The following is a 20,413-nucleotide window of genomic DNA, read 5'->3' on the forward strand; positions in this document are numbered from 1 at the left end:
CTGAGAACCCTGATGTAAGTGGGAGGCTCTCTGGGGATATATATACATTACTGTATATACATGTATATGCCTGCCCAAGCATATGACTTTCTTTACTATGCTGCTATTGGCTCTAGCCCCAGATCTTTTGTAGACCTAACAACGCCCCAAGTTTACAGTCATTTGGGGCTAGAAACGAGTGGTTACGTCATATTGCACGGTTTTGGTAGATGTAAAGTTGCTCTTAGAGAGATTGTACGCTTAGATTGTGACATGTATGGTGTGCTTTGCTCCCAGTGTATAGGAGACCTTATAATGAAAACTCTGCCATGGATAATAGAAGAGCAGCGCGCTCCATAGCACAGTAAAATAAACACATCCACTCTCCACCAGGTGGCGCCCCGTTGCCTTGAATGGCAGCGCTCTCCCAGACACGCCCACTTTCCCTGTCCTGGTTGCTGTGCAAGCGCATCAAAATACTGGGGGCTCCGCCCCCTTGGAGCTGATTGGTCCCGGAGGAAGATCCCCTGTTAACCGTTATTCTTTTTAGAAGCTTTCTCGAGCTGTCAAATAAAGCTCCTCCTCTTTAGCATTGTGGAAACGCCTACTAAGAACCTTTGCCACGCCCAGAGTCATACACTCGTTGTACAATACGCCTTTATTTGTACCGTGTACACTCTATACCGGGAGGCTCGGGGCGCGCACTTCTCTCTGGGTGTCCTGTATGTCACAGCGCTCGGCCACCCGGCTTTCCCTCAGGATAATAAGCGAACGAATATCCACGCCCACTTAGGTAGCTGGCCCCGCCCTTTACTTGGTGCAGTCGCTGGCCACGCCCGCTTGCTCTGGCACGCTCTCCCTCTTCTGTAAGCCGAATAACCCCCCACTGCGCGCTCCCGCGGTGCTTCCCGAGCAGTCCGCGCTCCCGCTCTCTCCGCTACTGTCAGGGAGATGACACCGTGACACCCCGATCCCGGGATCTACCGACCGAGACACCGCCTGAGGAGCTACACCCCCCCACACACCCGGGGGTCACCGCATCCACAGAGACACGCCCCCCACCGGGCCACTGCACAACTGAGGAGCGGGCCACCGTCCCCGCCGCCCCCCGGGACACCATGAGCTGGGGCACCGAGCTGTGGGTGAGTCACACACCCTCCTCCTTCTTCATCATCATCATCACACCATCCTCATCCTCCTTCTTCATCATCATCACACCATACTCATCTTCATCCTTCTTCTCCTTCATCATCATCATATACACCATACTCATCCTCCTCCTCCTCCTTCATCATCACACCATACCCATCCTCCTTCATCATCACACCATACTCATCCTCCTCCTCCTTCATCATCACACCATACCCATCCTCCTTCATCATCACACCATACTCATCCTCCTCCTCCTCCTTCATCATCATCATATACACCATACTCCTCCTCCTCCTTCATCATCACACCATAATCATCCTCCATCATCACCACACCATACTCATCCTCCTCCTTCGTCATCACACCATACTCATCCTCATTCTCCTCCTTCATCATCACACCATACTCATCCTCCTTCATCATCATCACACCATACTCATCCTCCTCCTCCTTCATCATCACACCATACTACTCCTCCTCCTCCTCCCTTATCATTATCATATAGACCATACTCATCCTCCTTCTTCATCATCATCACAACATACTCCTCCTCCATCTTCATCATATAGATCATACTCATCCTCCTCCTTCATCATCACACCATACTCATCCTCCTTCATCATCATACTCATCCTCCTCCTTCATTATCACACCATAATCATCCTCTCCTTCATCATCATCATCATCATCATATACACTATACTCATCCTCCTTCATCATCACACCATGCTCATCCTTCTTCTTCATCATCACACCATACTCATCCTCCTCCTTCTTCATCATCACACCATACTCATCCTCATCCTTCATCATCACACCATACTCATCCTCCTTCATCATCACACTATACTCATCCTCCTCCTTCATCATCATCATATACACCATACTCATCCTCCTCCTGCTTCATCATCACACCATACTCATCCTCCTTCATCATCATATACACCATACTCATCCTCCTTCTTCATCATATACACCATACTCATCCTCCATCATCATCATCACCTGACCACACCATACTCATCCTCCTTAATCATCATTACACCCTACTCATCCTCTTTCATCACACCATACTCATCCTCCTTCTTCATCATCACACCATACTCATCCTCCTTCTTCATCATCATATTTACCATACTCATCCTCCTTCATCATCAACACACCATACTCACCCTCCATCATCATCACACCATACTCATCCTCCTTCATCGTCATCACACCATTCTCATCCTCCTTCTTCATCATCATCACACCATACTCATCCTCCTTCATCATCGCACCATACTCATCCTCCTTCATCATCATCACACCATACTCATCCTCCTTCATCATCATCACACCATACTCATCCTCCATCATCGCACCATACTCATCCTCCTTCATCATCGCACCATACTCATCCCCCTTCATCATCATCACCCCATACTCATCCTCCTTCATCATCATCATCTACATCATCCTCCTTCTTCATCATCATCATCATATACATCATCCTCACCTTCCTTCATCATCATCATCATCATCATCATCATATACATACACCATCACCATCCTTCATCATCGCGCCATCCTCATCCTCCATCATCCTCATCCTCCTTCATCATCATATACATCACACTCATCCTCCTTCTTCATCATCATCATATACACCATTACCATCCTTCATCATCGCACCATACTCATCCTCCTCCTTCATCATCATCACCATATGTAATGATGTGTAAGGCTGTATGTTATACTTCAAGTTCAATTGTTATGCCTGGTTCTTTTTGCATGTTAGGAAATAGTTAACAGTTTTAGTCATGTGATCTAGGGTACATCATCCTCATTCTCCCACATCATCACCATCCTCATCATACACACCATCCTCATCCTTCTTCATCATCATTACCATCCTCCTTCTCCTTCATCATCAGCACCATATACACCATCCTCCTCCTCATCATCACCATACAGATCACCATCCTCATCCTCAATCATCATACAGATCACCATCATTATTAATATACACTCCATACATTATTATCATCATACCGACCATCATCCTTATACATTATTATAATACACAATACATTATTATCATCATATAGATCACTATCCTCATTCTTCATCATCGGGATCATCCTCCTCATCAACCCCTAATCATTATATATCATACAGGGCATCATCCTTATATATTATTATTATCCCCCCCCCCCCTCCAATCATCACACACCACCATCCTCATCCTATTATTTTACTGATCATCATCAGATCTCTGAGTGGAGGGATATCACACTGATCCCAGTATGTCCTCCTGTCTGTGTCTGCACTGTCCCTGTACACCCCCCTCCCCTCCCCCCACACTGTACACAGGAGGATACAGCCGGCTCCATAGATATGTCCAGTGCTGATCTGTAGAGCTGATAATAATCAATGTGTGATCCCTGGCCATCTGTGCAATCCCCTGATAACCGTTTGTACATGTGATCTGTCTATACAACTGACCCTCCATACATTGCATGATCCATTTCTATCCATAGAACTACTTGGTGACCCTCCATACATTGCATGATCCATCTCTATCCATAGAACTACTTGGTGACCCTCCATACATTGCTTGATCCATCTCTATCTATTACTTGGTGACCCTCCATACATCGCATGGTCCATCTCTATCCATAGAACTACTTGGTGACCCTCCATACATTGCATGATCCATCTCTATCCATAGAACTACTTGGTGACTCTCCATACATTGCATGATCCATCTCTATCCATAGAACTACTTGGTGACTCTCCATACATTGCATGATCCATCTCTATCCATAGAACTACTTGGTGACCCTCCATACATTGCATGATCCATCTCTATCCATAGAACTACTTGGTGACCCTCCATACATTGCATGATCCATCTCTATCCATAGAACTACTTGGTGACCCTCCATACATTGCATGATCCATCTCTATCCATAGAACTACTTGGTGACCCTCCATACATTGCATGATCCATCTCTATCCATAGAACTACTTGGTGACCCTCCATACATTGCATGATCCATCTCTATCCATAGAACTACTTGGTGACCCTCCATACATTGCATGATCCATCTCTATCCATAGAACTACTTGGTGACCCTCCATACATTGCATGATCCATCTCTATCCATAGAACTACTTGGTGACTCTCCATACATTGCATGATCCATCTCTATCCATAGAACTACTTGGTGACTCTCCATACATTGCATGATCCATCTCTATCCATAGAACTACTTGGTGACCCTCCATACATTGCATGATCCATCTCTATCCATAGAACTACTTGGTGACCCTCCATACATTGCATGATCCATCTCTATCCATAGAACTACTTGGTGACCCTCCATACATTGCATGATCCATCTCTATCCATAGAACTACTTGGTGACCCTCCATACATTGCATGATCCATCTCTATCCATAGAACTACTTGGTGACCCTCCATACATTGCATGATCCATCTCTATCCATAGAACTACTTGGTGACTCTCCATACATTGCATGATCCATCTCTATCCATAGAACTACTTGGTGACTCTCCATACATTGCATGATCCATCTCTATCCATAGAACTACTTGGTGACCCTCCATACATTGCATGATCCATCTCTATCCATAGAACTACTTGGTGACCCTCCATACATTGCATGATCCATCTCTATCCATAGAACTACTTGGTGACCCTCCATACATTGCATGATCCATCTCTATCCATAGAACTACTTGGTGACCCTCCATACATTGCATGATCCATCTCTATCCATAGAACTACTTGGTGACCCTCCATACATCGCATGATCCATCTCTATCCATAGAACTACTTGGTGACCCTCCATACATCGCATGATCCATCTCTATCCATAGAACTACTTGGTGACCCTCCATACATTGCATGATCCATCTCTATCCATAGAACTACTTGGTGACCCTCCATACATTGCATGATCCATCTCTATCCATAGAACTACTTGGTGACCCTCCATACATTGTATGATCCATCTCTATCCATAGAACTACTTGGTGACCCTCCATACATCGCATGATCCATCTCTATCCATAGAACTACTTGGTGACCCTCCATACATTGTATGATCCATCTCTTTTCATAGAACTACTTGGTGACCCTCCATACATTGTATGATCCATCTCTATCGGTAGAAGTACTTGGTGACTCTCCATACATCACCTTTATATACCACATGATGATTTCTGTCTATCTCTACAATCACCTGTTGACCTTCCATACACTGCTTTCTGTAGTATAGATAGTGATGGATCATGCAGTATATAAAGGTGGCATGTGTAGGGCCACCAGCTATTTCTATAGAGAGTGATGGATCATGCAGTGTATGGAACCAGTGATGGTTCATGCAACATTTAGCTGGGCACTGGTGATTGTATAGACTTTGTACAATAACTGGTAACCATCCATATGTTGCATGAACCATCGCTTTATATACAATCACCTGGGGACCCTGCATACATCACCCTCATACATGTTATGATACATCACTGTCCTCTACACACCCAGTGTGGGTCTTCAATCATGCATGGTGTCATAAATACTTTTATCACTGGACTCACTTTCCATATACATTGGGGGAGATTTACTAAAAGTGGTGAACACAGAATCTGGTGTAGCTGTGCATAGTAACCAATCAGCTTCCAGTTTTTATTGTCAAGGCTTAATTGAACAAGCTGAAGTCAGAAGCTGATTGGTTACTATGGAACAGATTCTGTGTGCACCAGTTTTAGAAAGTTTTCCTCAATACATCCAGACAGATCATTTTTCCCAGTAAGCCCACCATTTCTATGTCCTCTACACAACCTGCTAACCTGCTGTATACCCCATAGACACTGCCTATGCACCATCTATATACTGTGTATTATTATTAGAAACCAACTCTGTACACCTTGTGAATCCACTCTGCTACATCTGTCACCACACATACCATATATATATATATATATATATATATATATATATATATATATATATATATATATATATATATATATATATATATATATAGACAGTATCCCACACAAGTGAGTACACCCCTCACATTTTTGTAAATATTTGATTCTATCTTTTCATGTGACAACACTGAAGAAATGAGACTTTGCTACAATGTAAAGTAGTGAGTGCACAGCTTGTATAACAGTGTAAATTTGCTGTACCCTCAAAATAATTCGACACACAGTCATTAATGTCTAAACCGCTGGCAACAAAAGTGAGTACACCCCTAAGTGAAAATGTCCAAATTGGGCCCAAAGTGTCAATATTTTGTGTGGCCACCTATTATTTTCCAGCACTGCCTTAACCCTCTTGGGCATGGAGTTCACCAGAGCTTCACAGGTTGCCACTGAAGTCCTCTTCCACTCCTCCATGACGACATCACAGAGCTGGTGGATGTTAGAGACCTTTCACTCTTCCACCTCTGAGGATGCCCCACAGATGCTCAATAGGGTTTAGGTCTGGAGACATGCTTGGCCAGCCCATCACCTTTACCCTCGGTTTCTTTAGCAAGGCAGTGGTCATCTTGGAGGTGTGTTTGGGGTCGTATTGTTGGAATACTGCCCTGCGGCCCAGTCTCTGAAGGGAGGGGTTCATGTTCTGCTTCAGTATGTCACAGTACATGTTGGTATTCATGGTTCCCTCAATGAACTGTAGCTCCCCAGTGCCGACAACACTCATGCAACCCCAGACCATGACACTCCCACCACCATGCTTGACTGTAGGCAAGACACACTTGTCTTTGTTCTGCTCACCAGGTTGCCGCAACACACGATTGACATCACCTGAACCAAATAAGTTATCTTGGTCCCATCAGACCACAGGGCATGGTTCCAGTAATCCATGTCCTTAGTCTGTTTGTCTTCAGCAAACTGTTTGCGGGCTTTCTTGTGCGTCATCTTTATAAGAGACTTCCTTCTGGGACGACAGCCATGCAGACCAATTTGATGCAGTGTGCGGCGTATGGTGTGAGCACTGACAGGCTGACCCCCCACCCCTTCAACCTGTGCAGCAATGCTGGCAGTACTCATATGTCTATTTTGCAAAGACAACCTCTGGATATGATGCTGAGCACGTGCACTCAGCTTCTTTGGTCAACCATGGCGAGGCCTGTTCTGAGTGGAACCTGTCCTATTAAACCGCTGTATGGTCTTGGCCACTTTTCTGCAGCTCAGTTTCAGGGTCTTGGCAATCTTCTTATAGCCTAGGCCATCTATATGTAGAGCAACAATTCTTTTTTTCAGATCCTTAGAGAGTTCTTTGCCATGAGGTGCCATGTTGACCTTTAACCACTTGAGGACCGCCGTATTGCCAATGTACGTCAGCACAATGGCACAGGCAGGCACAATCACGTACATCTACGTGATTGCCTTCCAGCGGGTGGGGGGTCCGATCGGACCCCCTCCCGCTGGTTACGGCGGTCCGATTCGGTCCAGGAGCGCTCCGTGATGAGGGGATGGCCGTTGGTTTTCGGCCACCCCCTCTGGATCGCTCCTGGCCAATGAGAAGCTTCCTCCCCTGTGTATTGTTTACACAGGAAGGAGGAAGTGATGTCATTCTCCTCGGGGCGGTCTTTTTGACCGGACTACGAGGAGAAGAGTAAAAGTAAGTGTGCACCAACACTACACTGACATGTAGGTACACACAGGCACACAAACCCCCCCCGATCCCCCCCCCGATCGCCCCCCGATCCCCCCCCGCCCCCCCTCCCCCCCCAGTCACAGTGTCACTGATTGCATTGATCATTTCTTTACTGATCAATGCATTCAGTGTCAGTTGTGACAGTAAAAACTGTCAGGACAGTTAGTGTTAGGTCCAGGGTAGCCCCCTATCACCCCCCAATAAAGATTTAACCCCCTGATTGCCCCTAGAGTTAACCCTTTCACCCCCTTTTGCCAGTGTCACTAAGCGATCATTTTTCTGATCGCTGCATGTGTCGCTAGTGTCGCTAGGTAGCTAGTTATTTTTTTAGGTTCACCGCCAGGTTTTTATATCGCTAGGTACCCCGATATACTACCCAATAATGTTTTTAACCCCCTGATTGCCGCTAGTTAACCCTTTCACCCCCTTTTGCCAGTGTCACTAAGCGATCGTTTTTCTGATCGCTGCATTAGTGTCGCTACAGTCGCTAGGTAGCTAGTTATTTTTTTAGGTTCACCGCCAGGTTTTTATAGCGCTAGGTACCCCGATATACTACCCAATAATGTTTTTAACCCCCTGATTGCCGCTAGTTAACCCTTTCACCCCCTTTTGCCAGTGTCACTAAGCGATCATTTTTCTGATCGCTGCATGTGTCGCTAGGTAGCTAGTTATTTTTTTAGGTTCACCGCCAGGTTTTTATATCGCTAGGTACCCCGATATACTACCCAATAATGTTTTTAACCCCCTGATTGCCGCTAGTTAACCCTTTCACCCCCTTTTGCCAGTGTCACTAAGCGATCGTTTTTCTGATCGCTGCATTAGTGTCGCTACAGTCGCTAGGTAGCTAGTTATTTTTTTAGGTTCACCGCCAGGTTTTTATAGCGCTAGGTACCCCGATATACTACCCAATAATGGTTTTAACCCCCTGATTTCCGCTAGTTAACCCTTTCACCCCCTTTTGCCAGTGTCACTAAGCGATAATTTTTCTGAACGCTGCATCAGTGTCGCTAGTGTCGCTAGGTAGCTAGTTATTTTTTTAGGTTCACCGCCAGGTTTTTATAGTGCTAGGTACCCCGATATACTACCCAATAATGGTTTTAACCCCCTGATTGCTGCTAGTTAACCCTTTCACCCCCTTTCACCAGCGATCACAGTATAAGTGTCACTGGTGACGCTGGTTAGCCAGTTAGTTATTTAGGTTCCCCGTCAGGTTTTTATATAGCGCCAGGGACCCCCATATACTACCTAATAAAAATTTGAACCCCCTGATTGCCCCTAGTTAACCCTTTCACCACTGATCACCGTATAAGTGTTACGGGTGACTCTGGTTAGTTTGTTTTTTATAGCATTTTATATTCAAATCCGGAAGGCAGTTCTTGGTTTTCGGGGTCCCGTACGTGGCTAGGCTCCCAAAAAGTCCCCCACATGTGGTATCCCCGTACTCGGGAGAAGCAGCAGAATTTATTTTGGGGTGTAATTTGACTTCTGCCCATAGCATGTGTGAGCAATATATCATTTAGTGACAACTTTGTGCAAAAAAAAAAAAGTTTGTAATATTCCCGCAACTTTTGGCAAAATATAAAATATTCCATGGACTCAACATGCCTCTCAGTAAATAGCTTGGGGTGTCTACTTTCCAAAATGGGGTCATTTGGGGGGGTTTTGTGCTATTTTGGCATTTTATGGCCTTCGAAACTGTGATAGGTAGTGAGGAGTTAAATCAAAAATTTGCACCCTTAGAAATCCTGAAGGTGGTGATTGGTTTTCGGGGTGCCGTGCGCGACTAGACTCCCAAAAAGTCCCACACATGTGGTATCCCCGTACTCGGGAGAAGCAGCAGAATGTATTTTGGGGTGTCATTTCACATATGCCCATAGCATGTGTGAGCAATATATCATTTAGTGACAACTTGGTGCAAAAAAAAAAAAGTTTGTAATATTCCCACAACTTGTGGCAAAATATAAAATATTCCATGGACTCAACATGCCTCTCAGTAAATAGCTTGGGGTGTCTACTTTCCAAAATGGGGTCATTTTGGGGGGTTTTGTGCTATTTTGGCATTTTATGGCCTTCGAAACTGTGATAGGTAGTGAGGAGTTAAATCACAAATTTGCACCCTTAGAAATCCTGAAGGTGGTGATTGGTTTTCGGGGTGCCGTGCGCGACTAGACTCCCAAAAAGTCCCACACACGTGGTATCGCCATACTCGGGAGAAGTAGCGGAATATATTTTGGGGTGCAATTCCACATATAACCATGGCATGTGTGAGCAATATATCATTTAGTGACAACTTTTTGTAAAAAAAATTTTTTTTTTTTTTTTTGTCATTATTCAATCCCTTAGGACAAAAAAAATAAATATTCAATGGGCTCAACATACCCATCAGCAATTTCCTTGGGGTGTCTACTTTCCAAAATGGGGTCATTTGGGGGGGGATTTGTACTGCCCTGCCATTTTAGCACCTCAAGAAATGAGATCGGCAGTCATAAATTAAAAGCTGTGTAAATTCCAGAAAATGTACTCTAGTTTGTAGACGCTATAACTTTTGCGCAAACCAAAAAATATACGCTTATTGACATTTTTTTTACTAAAGACATGTGGCTGAATAAATTTTGCCCTCAATGTATGACTAAAATTTAGTTTATTCGATTTTTCTTATAACAAAAAGAAGAAAATATCTTTTTTTTTCAAAATTTTCGCTCTTTTTCCATTTATATCGCAAAAAAAAAAAATCGCAGAGGCAATCAAATACCATCAAAAGAAAGCTCTATTTGTGGGAAGAAAAGGACGCAAATTTCGTTTGGGTGCAATATTGCATGACCGCGCAATTACCAGTTAAAGCAGCGCAGTGCGAAATTGCAAAAAGACCTCTGGTCCTTAAGGTGTTTATTGGTCCGGAGCTGAAGTGGTTAAGTGACCTCCTCCCCATTCACACCTGAGACGTTGTAACACTAATGAGTCACATGACACTGGGGAGGGGAAATGGCTAATTGGGCCCAATTTTGACATTTTCACTTAGGGGTGTACTCACTTTTGTTGCCAGCGGTTTAGACATTAATGGCTGTGTGTTGAGTTATTTTGAGGGCACAGCAAATTTACAGTGTTATACAAGCTGTACACTCACTACTTTACATTGTAGTAAAGTGTCATTTCTTCAGTGTTGTCACATGAAAAGATATAATAAAATATTTACAAAAATGTGAAGGATGTACTCACTTTTGTGACATACTGTGTATATATGTATATATATAGATAGATAGATATATAGCTATAGATAGATATTGTTCCTTGGTCTGTTGAATCTATGCTGTATGTATCTCTCATTAGTAGATATCTGCCGCCGCAGTCTTCTTGTTTTTATGTCTGTACTTTGGGTGAATACTCCATATTCTGTATATGGTCTCCATACAGCACTGTGTACATGGTACAGTCCCTCTGTAAACTACATTGTATCTCCTATCTAGTGTGGCCTGTCTCAGCTGGGGTTCCTCCAGAGGTTGTTAGGGGTTCCCTGTGCAATCGGCCATTTCTGATTCTCAGAGAAGCTTCCACTGTTACTATTCATCTTTTTATATATATATATAACAGCTGACCACTGACCACCAATGTAATCAACATATTTCATATTGATCACCACTGTAAGGGGCTGTTCTCCTACTGATGAACTGTAAAGGGGGCTGTTCTTTACTGATCATGAATATAAGGGGTTTTTCTCCACCTACTACCAGTACCAATGTAGGAGTGCTTTTCTTCACTGACTGCCAATGTGAGGGGCTCTTCTCCCAGTGGCCACCAATGTAAGAGGGCTTTTGCCCATTGACTGCCAATGTAAAGATGCTCTTGCCCATTGACTACCAATGTAAGGCCCATTGGCTGCCATTGGAAGGATGCTCTTGGCCATTGACTACCAATGTAAGGAAGCTCTTGCCTATTGACTGCTAATGTAAGGATGCTGTCGCCCATTGACTGCCAATGTAAGGAAGTTCTTGCCCATTGACTGTCAATGTAAGGAAGCTTTTTCCCATTGACTGACAATGTAAGGAAGGTCTTGCCCATTGACAGCCACTATAAGAATGCTCTTGCCCATTGACTACCAAAGTAAGGCCAATTGACTGCCAATGTAAGGATGCTCTGCCCATTTATTACCAATGTAAGGAAGCTCTTGCCCAAGAATGCTCTTGTCCATTCACTGCCAATGTAAGGAAGCTCTTGCTAATGACTACCAATGTAAGGGAACACTACAATTTTCACTGTCCATCTTTCTTTTCTGGCTATTAGGCTTCATAGACATGGGTGTACCAATCCATACACTTATGTGAAGGGCCATCTTCAGCCACCCAGGATGCACAGTAAGCAAGGGCGTGCCGGCAGCCTGCTGAAATCAGTGACAGTTGGCTGGCTGAGCAGACCTCTACATATATCCCGGAGTGCACATAGGTGCAGATCCAGATCAGCATGCAGATAGACAGTGTTCCGATCCAAGTATCAGACCCACACTCCAGGATATGTGTGGAAGTGTGCCCAGCTAGCCAACTGTCATTGATCTCAACCAGCTGCCTGCACACCCCTGCATGTGCATCCTGGGTGGCAGAAGCCAGCCCTTCGTATGAGTATTCAGATAATGTGAATGAGACCCTATTATTCATTTTATATTGATTTTTATAGAAAATTATTTTATCATGTACAGCAGCCCTGGGTGTCACATACTCTAAAGCTAGCCATACATTAGGCAGCCCATACACGGGTCTGGTTTTTGTTTAACCAGCGGGATTCCCTGAGATATCCCTGACTACTTAAATAGGTTGGTAAAGGTTAAATAGGTTGGTAAAGTCTGATCTATAGAGCTGCCCATTGATTGCAATGTATACATTGACTTGTATATGTAGCGGCAGGCTCCTGAAGAGCACACGCTATGTGTTTTTCAAAATTAAACTCTACCTAAACTGCAGTTAGGTTTGGGTATTATTTGTCTAAATTTGACCTCTGTATCAGTCTGACTGGACTGTGAGATATTCAGCCTGGCCACAGGGGGCACTGTCTCTTGTGGCAGGCATAGAACTATAGTCTGGTCAGGCACTTAATTTACTCTTTTTCGGAGCCAGGTCAGTGGGAGTGGCGCTCTCGCTGTGCCCTCTGGGAGAGAGTATTTAAGATACGGACGTCATGTGGTTCGGGGTTTCGGTCCAGTATGATGTGCTGACTACTTGGTCCTGGTCCCCCTGACCAGCCCCCAGGAAGGCTATGGCCTGGGGTGCGGATCCACTTGACTTTAATGCCTCGGGGCTGGCTAGCCCAAGGCGGGGAAACTAGAGGAGGATCCTGAGGCGGATGGGTGCTGTCTCCGGTTCAGGAGAGACCCAGTATACTTCAAGCATTCCAGGGGAGGACTCTTTAGAAGAACACCACGCACGGATTGGTTTTCTTAACAAGAGCTTGGAAGGGCTGAAGTTACCAAGAGAATCCGGTCTTGTGGATATCACTAAGTAGGCTGAGAGATCCAGGTATCCTACAAGTGTTCTACAGCTTAGTTTCCCTACGTGTTCTGCTACAACGTCGGTGAGAAAGACCTTGTTTCTGAGTAAACACCTTGTTGGCTGCTAGGCCTTGTGAGAGAGGAACTGTCCAACCTGAGTGCTCATCCAGCGAATGGCTATTCTCTGGATGCAGTCAAAGTAAGCAAGTTCTTTAAAGTTTTTTGGACTTTGACATTTAAGCCCCGTACACACGAGCGGACTTTTCAACATCCAAAGTCTGACGGAATGATTCCGGCAGACTATTCGATCGTGTGTGGGCTGCAACGGACTTTTGATTCGCAAAAGTCTGACAGACTTTAGAAAATGGAACATGCTTCAAATTTTTCCGACGGAACTCCGCCGGACCCAGTTCCTACCGAAAAATTTGCTCGTGTGTATGCTATTCCGACGGACTAAAACCGACGCTAGGGCAGCTATTGGCTACTGGCTATGAACTTCCTTATTCGAGTCCAGTCGTACGTCATCACGTTCGAATCCGTCGGAGTTTGGTGTGATTGTGTGTGGCCAAGTCCGCTCATTCGGAAAGTCCATCAGAACTCTGTCAGAACTCCGGCAGAACTCCGGCAGAACTCCTTCGGAAGTCTGTCGTACATAAGTCTGGTCGTGTGTACGCGGCATTAGAGTACCTGAACTTCCCTTTCCAACCCTCTGATCCCAAGTTGAAAGACTGTTCAATGGTTTGAGTTTTGCAAATAAAATACATTCAAGTGGATCTATTGTCAGTCTCAAGTTACTGGGCCATCTACCACAGGGCATCCCCTAGACGTGTCACAAGGAGAACGGAAGGTAACGGTAAGCCCAAAAAAATAACCAGCAGCTCCTTCGGGGGTTAGTGCTACATATATAAAAGGTGGGGGGAGGTTCAGGACTGTCATACTAATCTAGGATTCCACTACTTAGTGGAGCATTCGCTTGCAACAAGCAGGCAGTGAGTGAAGTCTGCAGGCTGTGAACTCCTGATCTGCTGGTTTCATGTTGGGGATTTACTAAATAGGAGGCAGGGTGAGGACGAGGCACTGCTGGTGATTGCACTTCCTACAAATAAGTCTGCAATAGTATCTCTCATATCCTTGCCTTTCGCTCTATTCAGATCAATGCAATTGCAAGGTAACCCAGAGTTCATTTTGGTTGACCCCAGCACACCACAATGTTCAGAGGTGAACAAGCTATGCATTGTGGTGCTCTGTGTTATAAAACATTCTGCATGTCCATTAAAATAATTTACCCTTTTTCACCTAGTGATCCTGCCAGTAACACACTTCCTATCCTAAGGTGACAGCATAGACTCACTGCTCTGTATCTGTATCAGCATGCTGAGACTGGTAGTTCAGGTTTTAGTACACTGATCACCGTATGGTTGCTTGCCCTGCACCTCCACTCATGCAATGGGGTTGATTTAATAAAGGGAAATGGACTGTGCACTTTGCAATTGCATTCTGAGATCTCAGTAAATCAGGTGAAGCTTCACTTTGCAAAGCCTATTCAATCACATTCAAGAGAAAAAAAATAGAGCTGCACGATTCTGGCTAAAATGAGAATCACAAATTTTTTGCTTAGAAGATAGATCACAATTCTCTCACGATTCTTGCAGTGTTTGAGGGTTCCAAGTAATTTTCTAGCAAAAAATATTGATTTTAACTTAAAGTGGAGGGCCACCCTGAAAAAAGAAAATACATTAAAAATTTGAAAAAAATGAATTTTTTATTTTTTTTAACTTACCAGAAATGCCTGTTGCTAGGCACATCATCCTAATCTGCCTCTTCCTCCTCCGCGGAGATCTTTCTTCTCTCCTCCGTGCCGCGTCTTCTGGGTAATGGGTCGCGCTGTGTTCTGGGAACTGTGTGTCCCAGAACACAGCGTGTCCCATTCACAAAGCGCTGTGCGACTCGTGCATGCGCAGTAGGAAATGGGCAGTGAAGCTGCAAGGCTCCACTGCCTGTTTCCCTTACCCAAAATGGCGGCGCCGAGACCCGAGACCGAGGGACGGGTCAGCCTCGGGCGGCCGACATCGCGGGCGCCCTGGACAGGTAAGTGTGCTTATTAAAAGTCAGCAGCTACAGTGTTTGCAGCTGCTGACTTTTAAAATTTTTTTTTTCAAAACCGGCCCTCCTCCTTAAAGTGGTGTTCCACAAAAAAAAAAAAAAAAATGGTTAAAATTCCTAAAAATAAAAAAATAAAAATTTGGATTTTTTTAACTCACCTCTAAATGCCAGTTGCTAGGGGGTCCCTCGTAGTCCGCTTCCTTCAGTGCCTGGGCTGGTGACATCACTTCCCCTCAGCGCAGGAGAGGCTCAGCTCTGCCCCTTCCCTCCTGTCAGTCATCTGGGACACGTGACAGGTCCCAGATGACTGCTTGGCCAATCACGGTGCGCGGCGCCGCTCGCACATGCGCTGAGTGTCACCGGCTGTGAAGCCACAGCCTGGTGCCCACAGTTGCAATGCCGGCGAGCGGAGGGGGGGGGGGCGTGAGCGGGGCTTCGCTCCCCTGCATCGCTGGACCCTGGGACAGGTAAGTGTCCGATTATTAAAAGTCAGCAGCTGCAGTATTTGTTTTTTTTATGGGAACTCCTCTTTAAGAAAGTGTCAGAAAAAGATTTAGACTTTAAGTGTTTAAACTTCCTGCATTTACTGTTGTTGAAAACTTGGCAGACTGCAACAAACGGAAGTGTATCCCTTTGATCTAAGAAGGAAGTTAGTTACAATGTTTCATATTAAAAACTTGGCGACTGCCCGGATGTTTTCTTTTGACAGCTGAGTGAGCAGATAAGTCTCTCTCCACTATATGAAAGAATCAGCAAACTCTGCAATAGAGATGTCGGGGGGGGGGGGGGGGGGTTGAATCGAGATCGTGAGTTTTTAACGATTAATTGTGCAGCTCTATGATTGGATGATGGAAGTCAGCAGAGCTTCCCCTCATTTATACAAGCAATATACACATAGATATCGTGATCATGAGTTTTTAACGATTAATTGTGCAGCTCTATGATTGGATGATGGAAGTCAGCAGAGCTTCCCCTCATTTATACAAGCAATATACACATAGATATATTATTTAAACATATATTCAATGTGCAAAAAAAGTCCTGAAAAATCAAGCTGCTAAAATAGGGCTAATTGGCTAATAGAACAAGTAATAAAGAACTTACTAAAAGACCAAGCTGCAAAAATAAAGCTAATTAAAAATCTGTACAAAAAAAGGAGAGCATGCTGCTGAACTAAAATCATTTGACTACTGAATTGAGTACTAAAAACACGAAGAGATCAAACTCATGAAATATGACTAAATGGCTGGTGGAATAAATACAAAAGACACGAGGAAACTGAAATAAGACTGATTTAAGTACTGAAAATATGGCTACAACACCCTAATCTGGTTTTGTTCTGGCACTCATTTCTGTACCCTATCTATATATGACTGGCTCCTAGATCTTTATAGGCTGTACAAGACTTGGAAGCTTCTCTTCTGTCTGTGCATGACGCAGTCCTAGACTGTCTCTTTCTACACGGGTAGTCCCAGTTCTCCTATGTCAAGCCCATTATTGGTCTTTTTCTTTTCTTTCTTTCTCTTTCTCTCTGCATAGTGCAGTATTAGATTATCTCCTTATACATGTGTAGTCCTAAGGCAGACCATACATGATGCTATTTTCTTTTCTGCAACCAAGAAAATTGCTTGATTTCCCCATCAACACAATCAGTGTTGATGGGGGAATCCCTTCCGTGGAGCTATCTAGGGTCAATTTAATTCTATTTCAAGTCCAATTTTGGAATTTAATTTCTTTTCTTCTTTTCTTTTCTTTCCTTCTTTTCCTTTTTCCTTGAAATTTTTCCTCGTTTTCTTCTTTTCTTTTTCTTATTTTCCTTCCCTTCTTTTCTTTTCCTTTTCTTATTTTTCTTTTCCTTTCCTTCTTTTAATTTTCCTTTCTTTTTTTTTCATTTCCTTCTTTCTTTTTTTTCATTTCCTTCTTTCTTTTTTTAATTTTCCTTTCCTTCTTTTCCTTTTCTTTTTTCCTCCTTTTCATTTCCATCTTTCCTCTTTTACTTCTTTTCCTTTCCTATGTTCCTCATTTTCCTTTTCTTCTTTTTCTTTTCTTTTGTTTGCCTTTCCTTCTTTTCATTTTCCTTTCATCCTTTTCATTTTCCTTTCCTTCTTTTCCATTTCTTCTTTTCATTTTCCTTTTCTTTCCTACTTTTCATTTTCCTTTCCTTCTTTTAATGTTCCTTTCCTTCTTTTCCTTTCCTTCTTTCCTCCTTTACATTTTCCTTTCCTTCTTTTCCTTTCCTCTTTTTCCTTTCCTTCTTTCCTGCTTTTCCTTTCCTTCTTTCCCCGTTTTCTTCTTTTTTTCCTTTTTTTCTTTTTGTTTTAGTTTTCTCCTTTTCTTCTTCTTTTTTTTTTTTTTTCTTTTCTATTCTTTTACTTTCCTTCTTTTCTAAACCTTTTCATCTTCTTCCTTTTTTTCTCCTATCTTTCCTGCTTTTCCTTCCCCATGTTGCTCCTTTTCTTTTCCTTCTTTTCCTTTCCTCTCTGCCTTTCTTTTGTTTCTTTCCTTTTTATCTCTTTCTTTTCTTTCTCCTAGTGTGATTCTTAATTTTTTTAGTGCAATTTGTGAATGATTGCAAACATTGTTGTGGTTAGTTCAAAATATTTTGCCTTCGTCCATCTTTCATGTATCGTCCCGTTTTAATGCAATGTTTCCATTGACCTTTCTTGCACATGTTCTCACTGCAGTCTTACCTGGATGATAATATATTCATCTGTGACCAGCGCGGTTTGTCAATGTCTTGTCATTTTACATCATTCTGTCGTGCGTTCTGCATACATGAAGTTCACCCCTGCTGGGTTGTCTGCAGCTCCGAGATCAGACGGGGTGGTTCAGTAGCAAATAGCCTATTAATGATGGGAGCTTGTCGGCTGCTTTGTTCCTCGTTTCCTCATATTCCCTGCCCCAATCATTTTATTGGTAGCAGGCAGCCATATTGCCTCTCCTCATCTCCCTCTATACAATGTTCCTCTTGCTCGCTCCATTTTCTCTAGCCATCTTGGTTGTTTGGTATTCGTTAGAGGATGCACAATCATCTGGGATTCCATCACGTCTTGCTTTATCGTGAAAAGGTTTTCAGTGTGGCCAGTAAGGATGTTTTACAAATGAAACCGTTTATGAGGGTGCTTTGCTCATTCTTGCAGAAGGATGGTGGCAGATGTGATTTTTGCTCACATAAAATTAAAAGGTTTGTGCTTGAATTCACTTCATATAGTGTGGGTAAGGGGGTAGGTGCTATAGGGGGATTTTCTCAATTTCATTGAAACATGAATATAAAATCATTTTCAAACAATTCCTTGGGTTTTTAAATAACTAAAAGCACTTTTTTCAGGTCCTATTTTGATATATTTTAGCATTTGTAAAAATGCTATACTCATACTCAATATAACTTAGACACTGTGAGTATCCCTATAGCAGTACATTTGTTTTGAGTGCTGGGAGCTTGACGCTGGTAGTTACGAAGTATCCTTTGGACTCAGCTGATCACAGATTGGGGTAAAGAGCCAATCACAGCGGCCCTTTACCACGTGATCAGCTGTGTCCAATGGCAGCTGATCACAGATGTAAACACAATCAGCTTTCCTTTCCTCACGCTGATAGCATGAGGAGAGGAGAAGAGAGCCGATAACCAGCTTCTGTTAAAGGGACATTGGCACTGATTATCAGTGTTCTGATTATCAGTGCAGTCCCAACAGTGCCTACCAGTGCTGCCAATCAGTGCCCCCCCCAGTGCTGCCAATAAGCGCCCATAGGGCTGCAGATCAGTGCCCATTAGCGCTGCCAATCAGTGCCCATCTGTGTCTCCCCATCAGTGTCACCTATCCATGCTGCCTATCAGTGCCATCTATCAGAGCCCATCATTGCCACCTATCAGCGCCCATCAGTGCAGCCTATAAGTGCCCATCAGTGCAGCCTCATTAATGCCTCCTCATCAGTGCCCAGCAGTGCCACCTATCAATGCCCATCAGTGCCCCCCATCAGTGCCACCTCATCTGTGTAGCCTATCAGTGCCCATCAGTGCAGCCTCATCAGCACACATCAGTGAAGGAGAAAAATTACCTGTTTGCAAAATTTTATAACAAACTATGAATTTTTTTTTTCAAACTTTTTTTAATTTGTTTAGAAAAAATAAAAACCCCCAGCAGTGATTAAATACTACCAAAAGAAAGCTCTAGTTGTGTGGAAAAAAAGATACAAATGTCATATGGGTACAGTGTAGCATGACCACACAATTCTCATTCAAAGTGTGACAGCGCTGAAAGCTTAAAATTGGCCTGTGTAGGAAGGGGGTAAAAGTTCCCAGTAGGCAAGTGGTTAGGAAAATGAAATGCCATCTCTGAATGACTCCTGTGCCAAGATATCAACCTCCAGTGTGCACAGTATAGCAGGGCAGCTGCTCAGCAAGGGACACCAAAGCTAATGGAGATCTGTACAGTGGTGCTGTCTACTAGAGTGATATCCAGCTTCTGGAGCAGAGGTAATTAATTAAACTTCAAGGAGGTCCGGTCACTAAAATTTTCTTCCAACCGAGGTCCAAATCTCAAATTTGTGCCAATGTATGTCTATCAAAAATATATCAGGTGCCCCCAATCAGAGTGATGCTAGAGTATAAATGATATGAGTATAAATTGACTTGTTAATGGTTTGATGCACAAGGGGTGGTTTGCACCTAGGTTGTGTGTTGGTGACGCTTGCTGCTACAGACTGCTGAGGAAATCTGTAGGTGGGTATGTGGGTGAAGGTGTTCCTGAAGGCATTGCAGCTCTCAAAGGAAGTGTCGAGTAGATGATTGCAGTCTGGTGCTGTGGACACGATGCTGTGCACAGATATTGGTTTTGTGTAGGGAATGGATGTAAAATGTCAGTTTAGGGGCCCTGAAAATTCTGAGAAAGCTGTTGTTTGCATGGTAGAGTAGCAGTGTGTTAAAGATGGTCATTCAAACCAAAAAATGAAAATCTGGGCAAGCTCATATTTTATTGGTGGCTGAATTTAGTTCTGTAACTGAGGCTTTTTTAATGTGAGAGCC

At 43.6% G+C, this 20,413-nt stretch overlaps 1 protein-coding gene across 15 annotated transcripts in view; it reads left to right on the plus strand.

Moving 5' to 3' along the window:
• Positions 1–728: 728 nt before the first annotated feature.
• Positions 729–20,413, plus strand: part of FNBP1 (formin binding protein 1) — a 337,048-nt gene continuing 317,363 nt past the window's right edge. For 2 of the 15 annotated variants that reach the window (XM_077478325.1, XM_077478317.1), the window contains exon 1: positions 733–1,121. In XM_077478325.1, coding sequence (XP_077334451.1) covers positions 1,098–1,121 — 24 coding nt within the window. In that variant the 5' untranslated portion in view covers positions 733–1,097. Of the gene's footprint in view, positions 1,122–20,413 lie in introns of all 15 variants that reach the window. The other 13 variants (XM_077478309.1, XM_077478366.1, XM_077478333.1 and 10 more) reach the window with 12 other exon arrangements.

Source organism: Lithobates pipiens, unplaced genomic scaffold, assembly GCF_037356315.1.
Source record: "Lithobates pipiens isolate NorthernLeopardFrog02 unplaced genomic scaffold, aLitPip1_a1.2 Scaffold_1, whole genome shotgun sequence".
Lineage (NCBI taxonomy): Eukaryota > Metazoa > Chordata > Amphibia > Anura > Ranidae > Lithobates > Lithobates pipiens.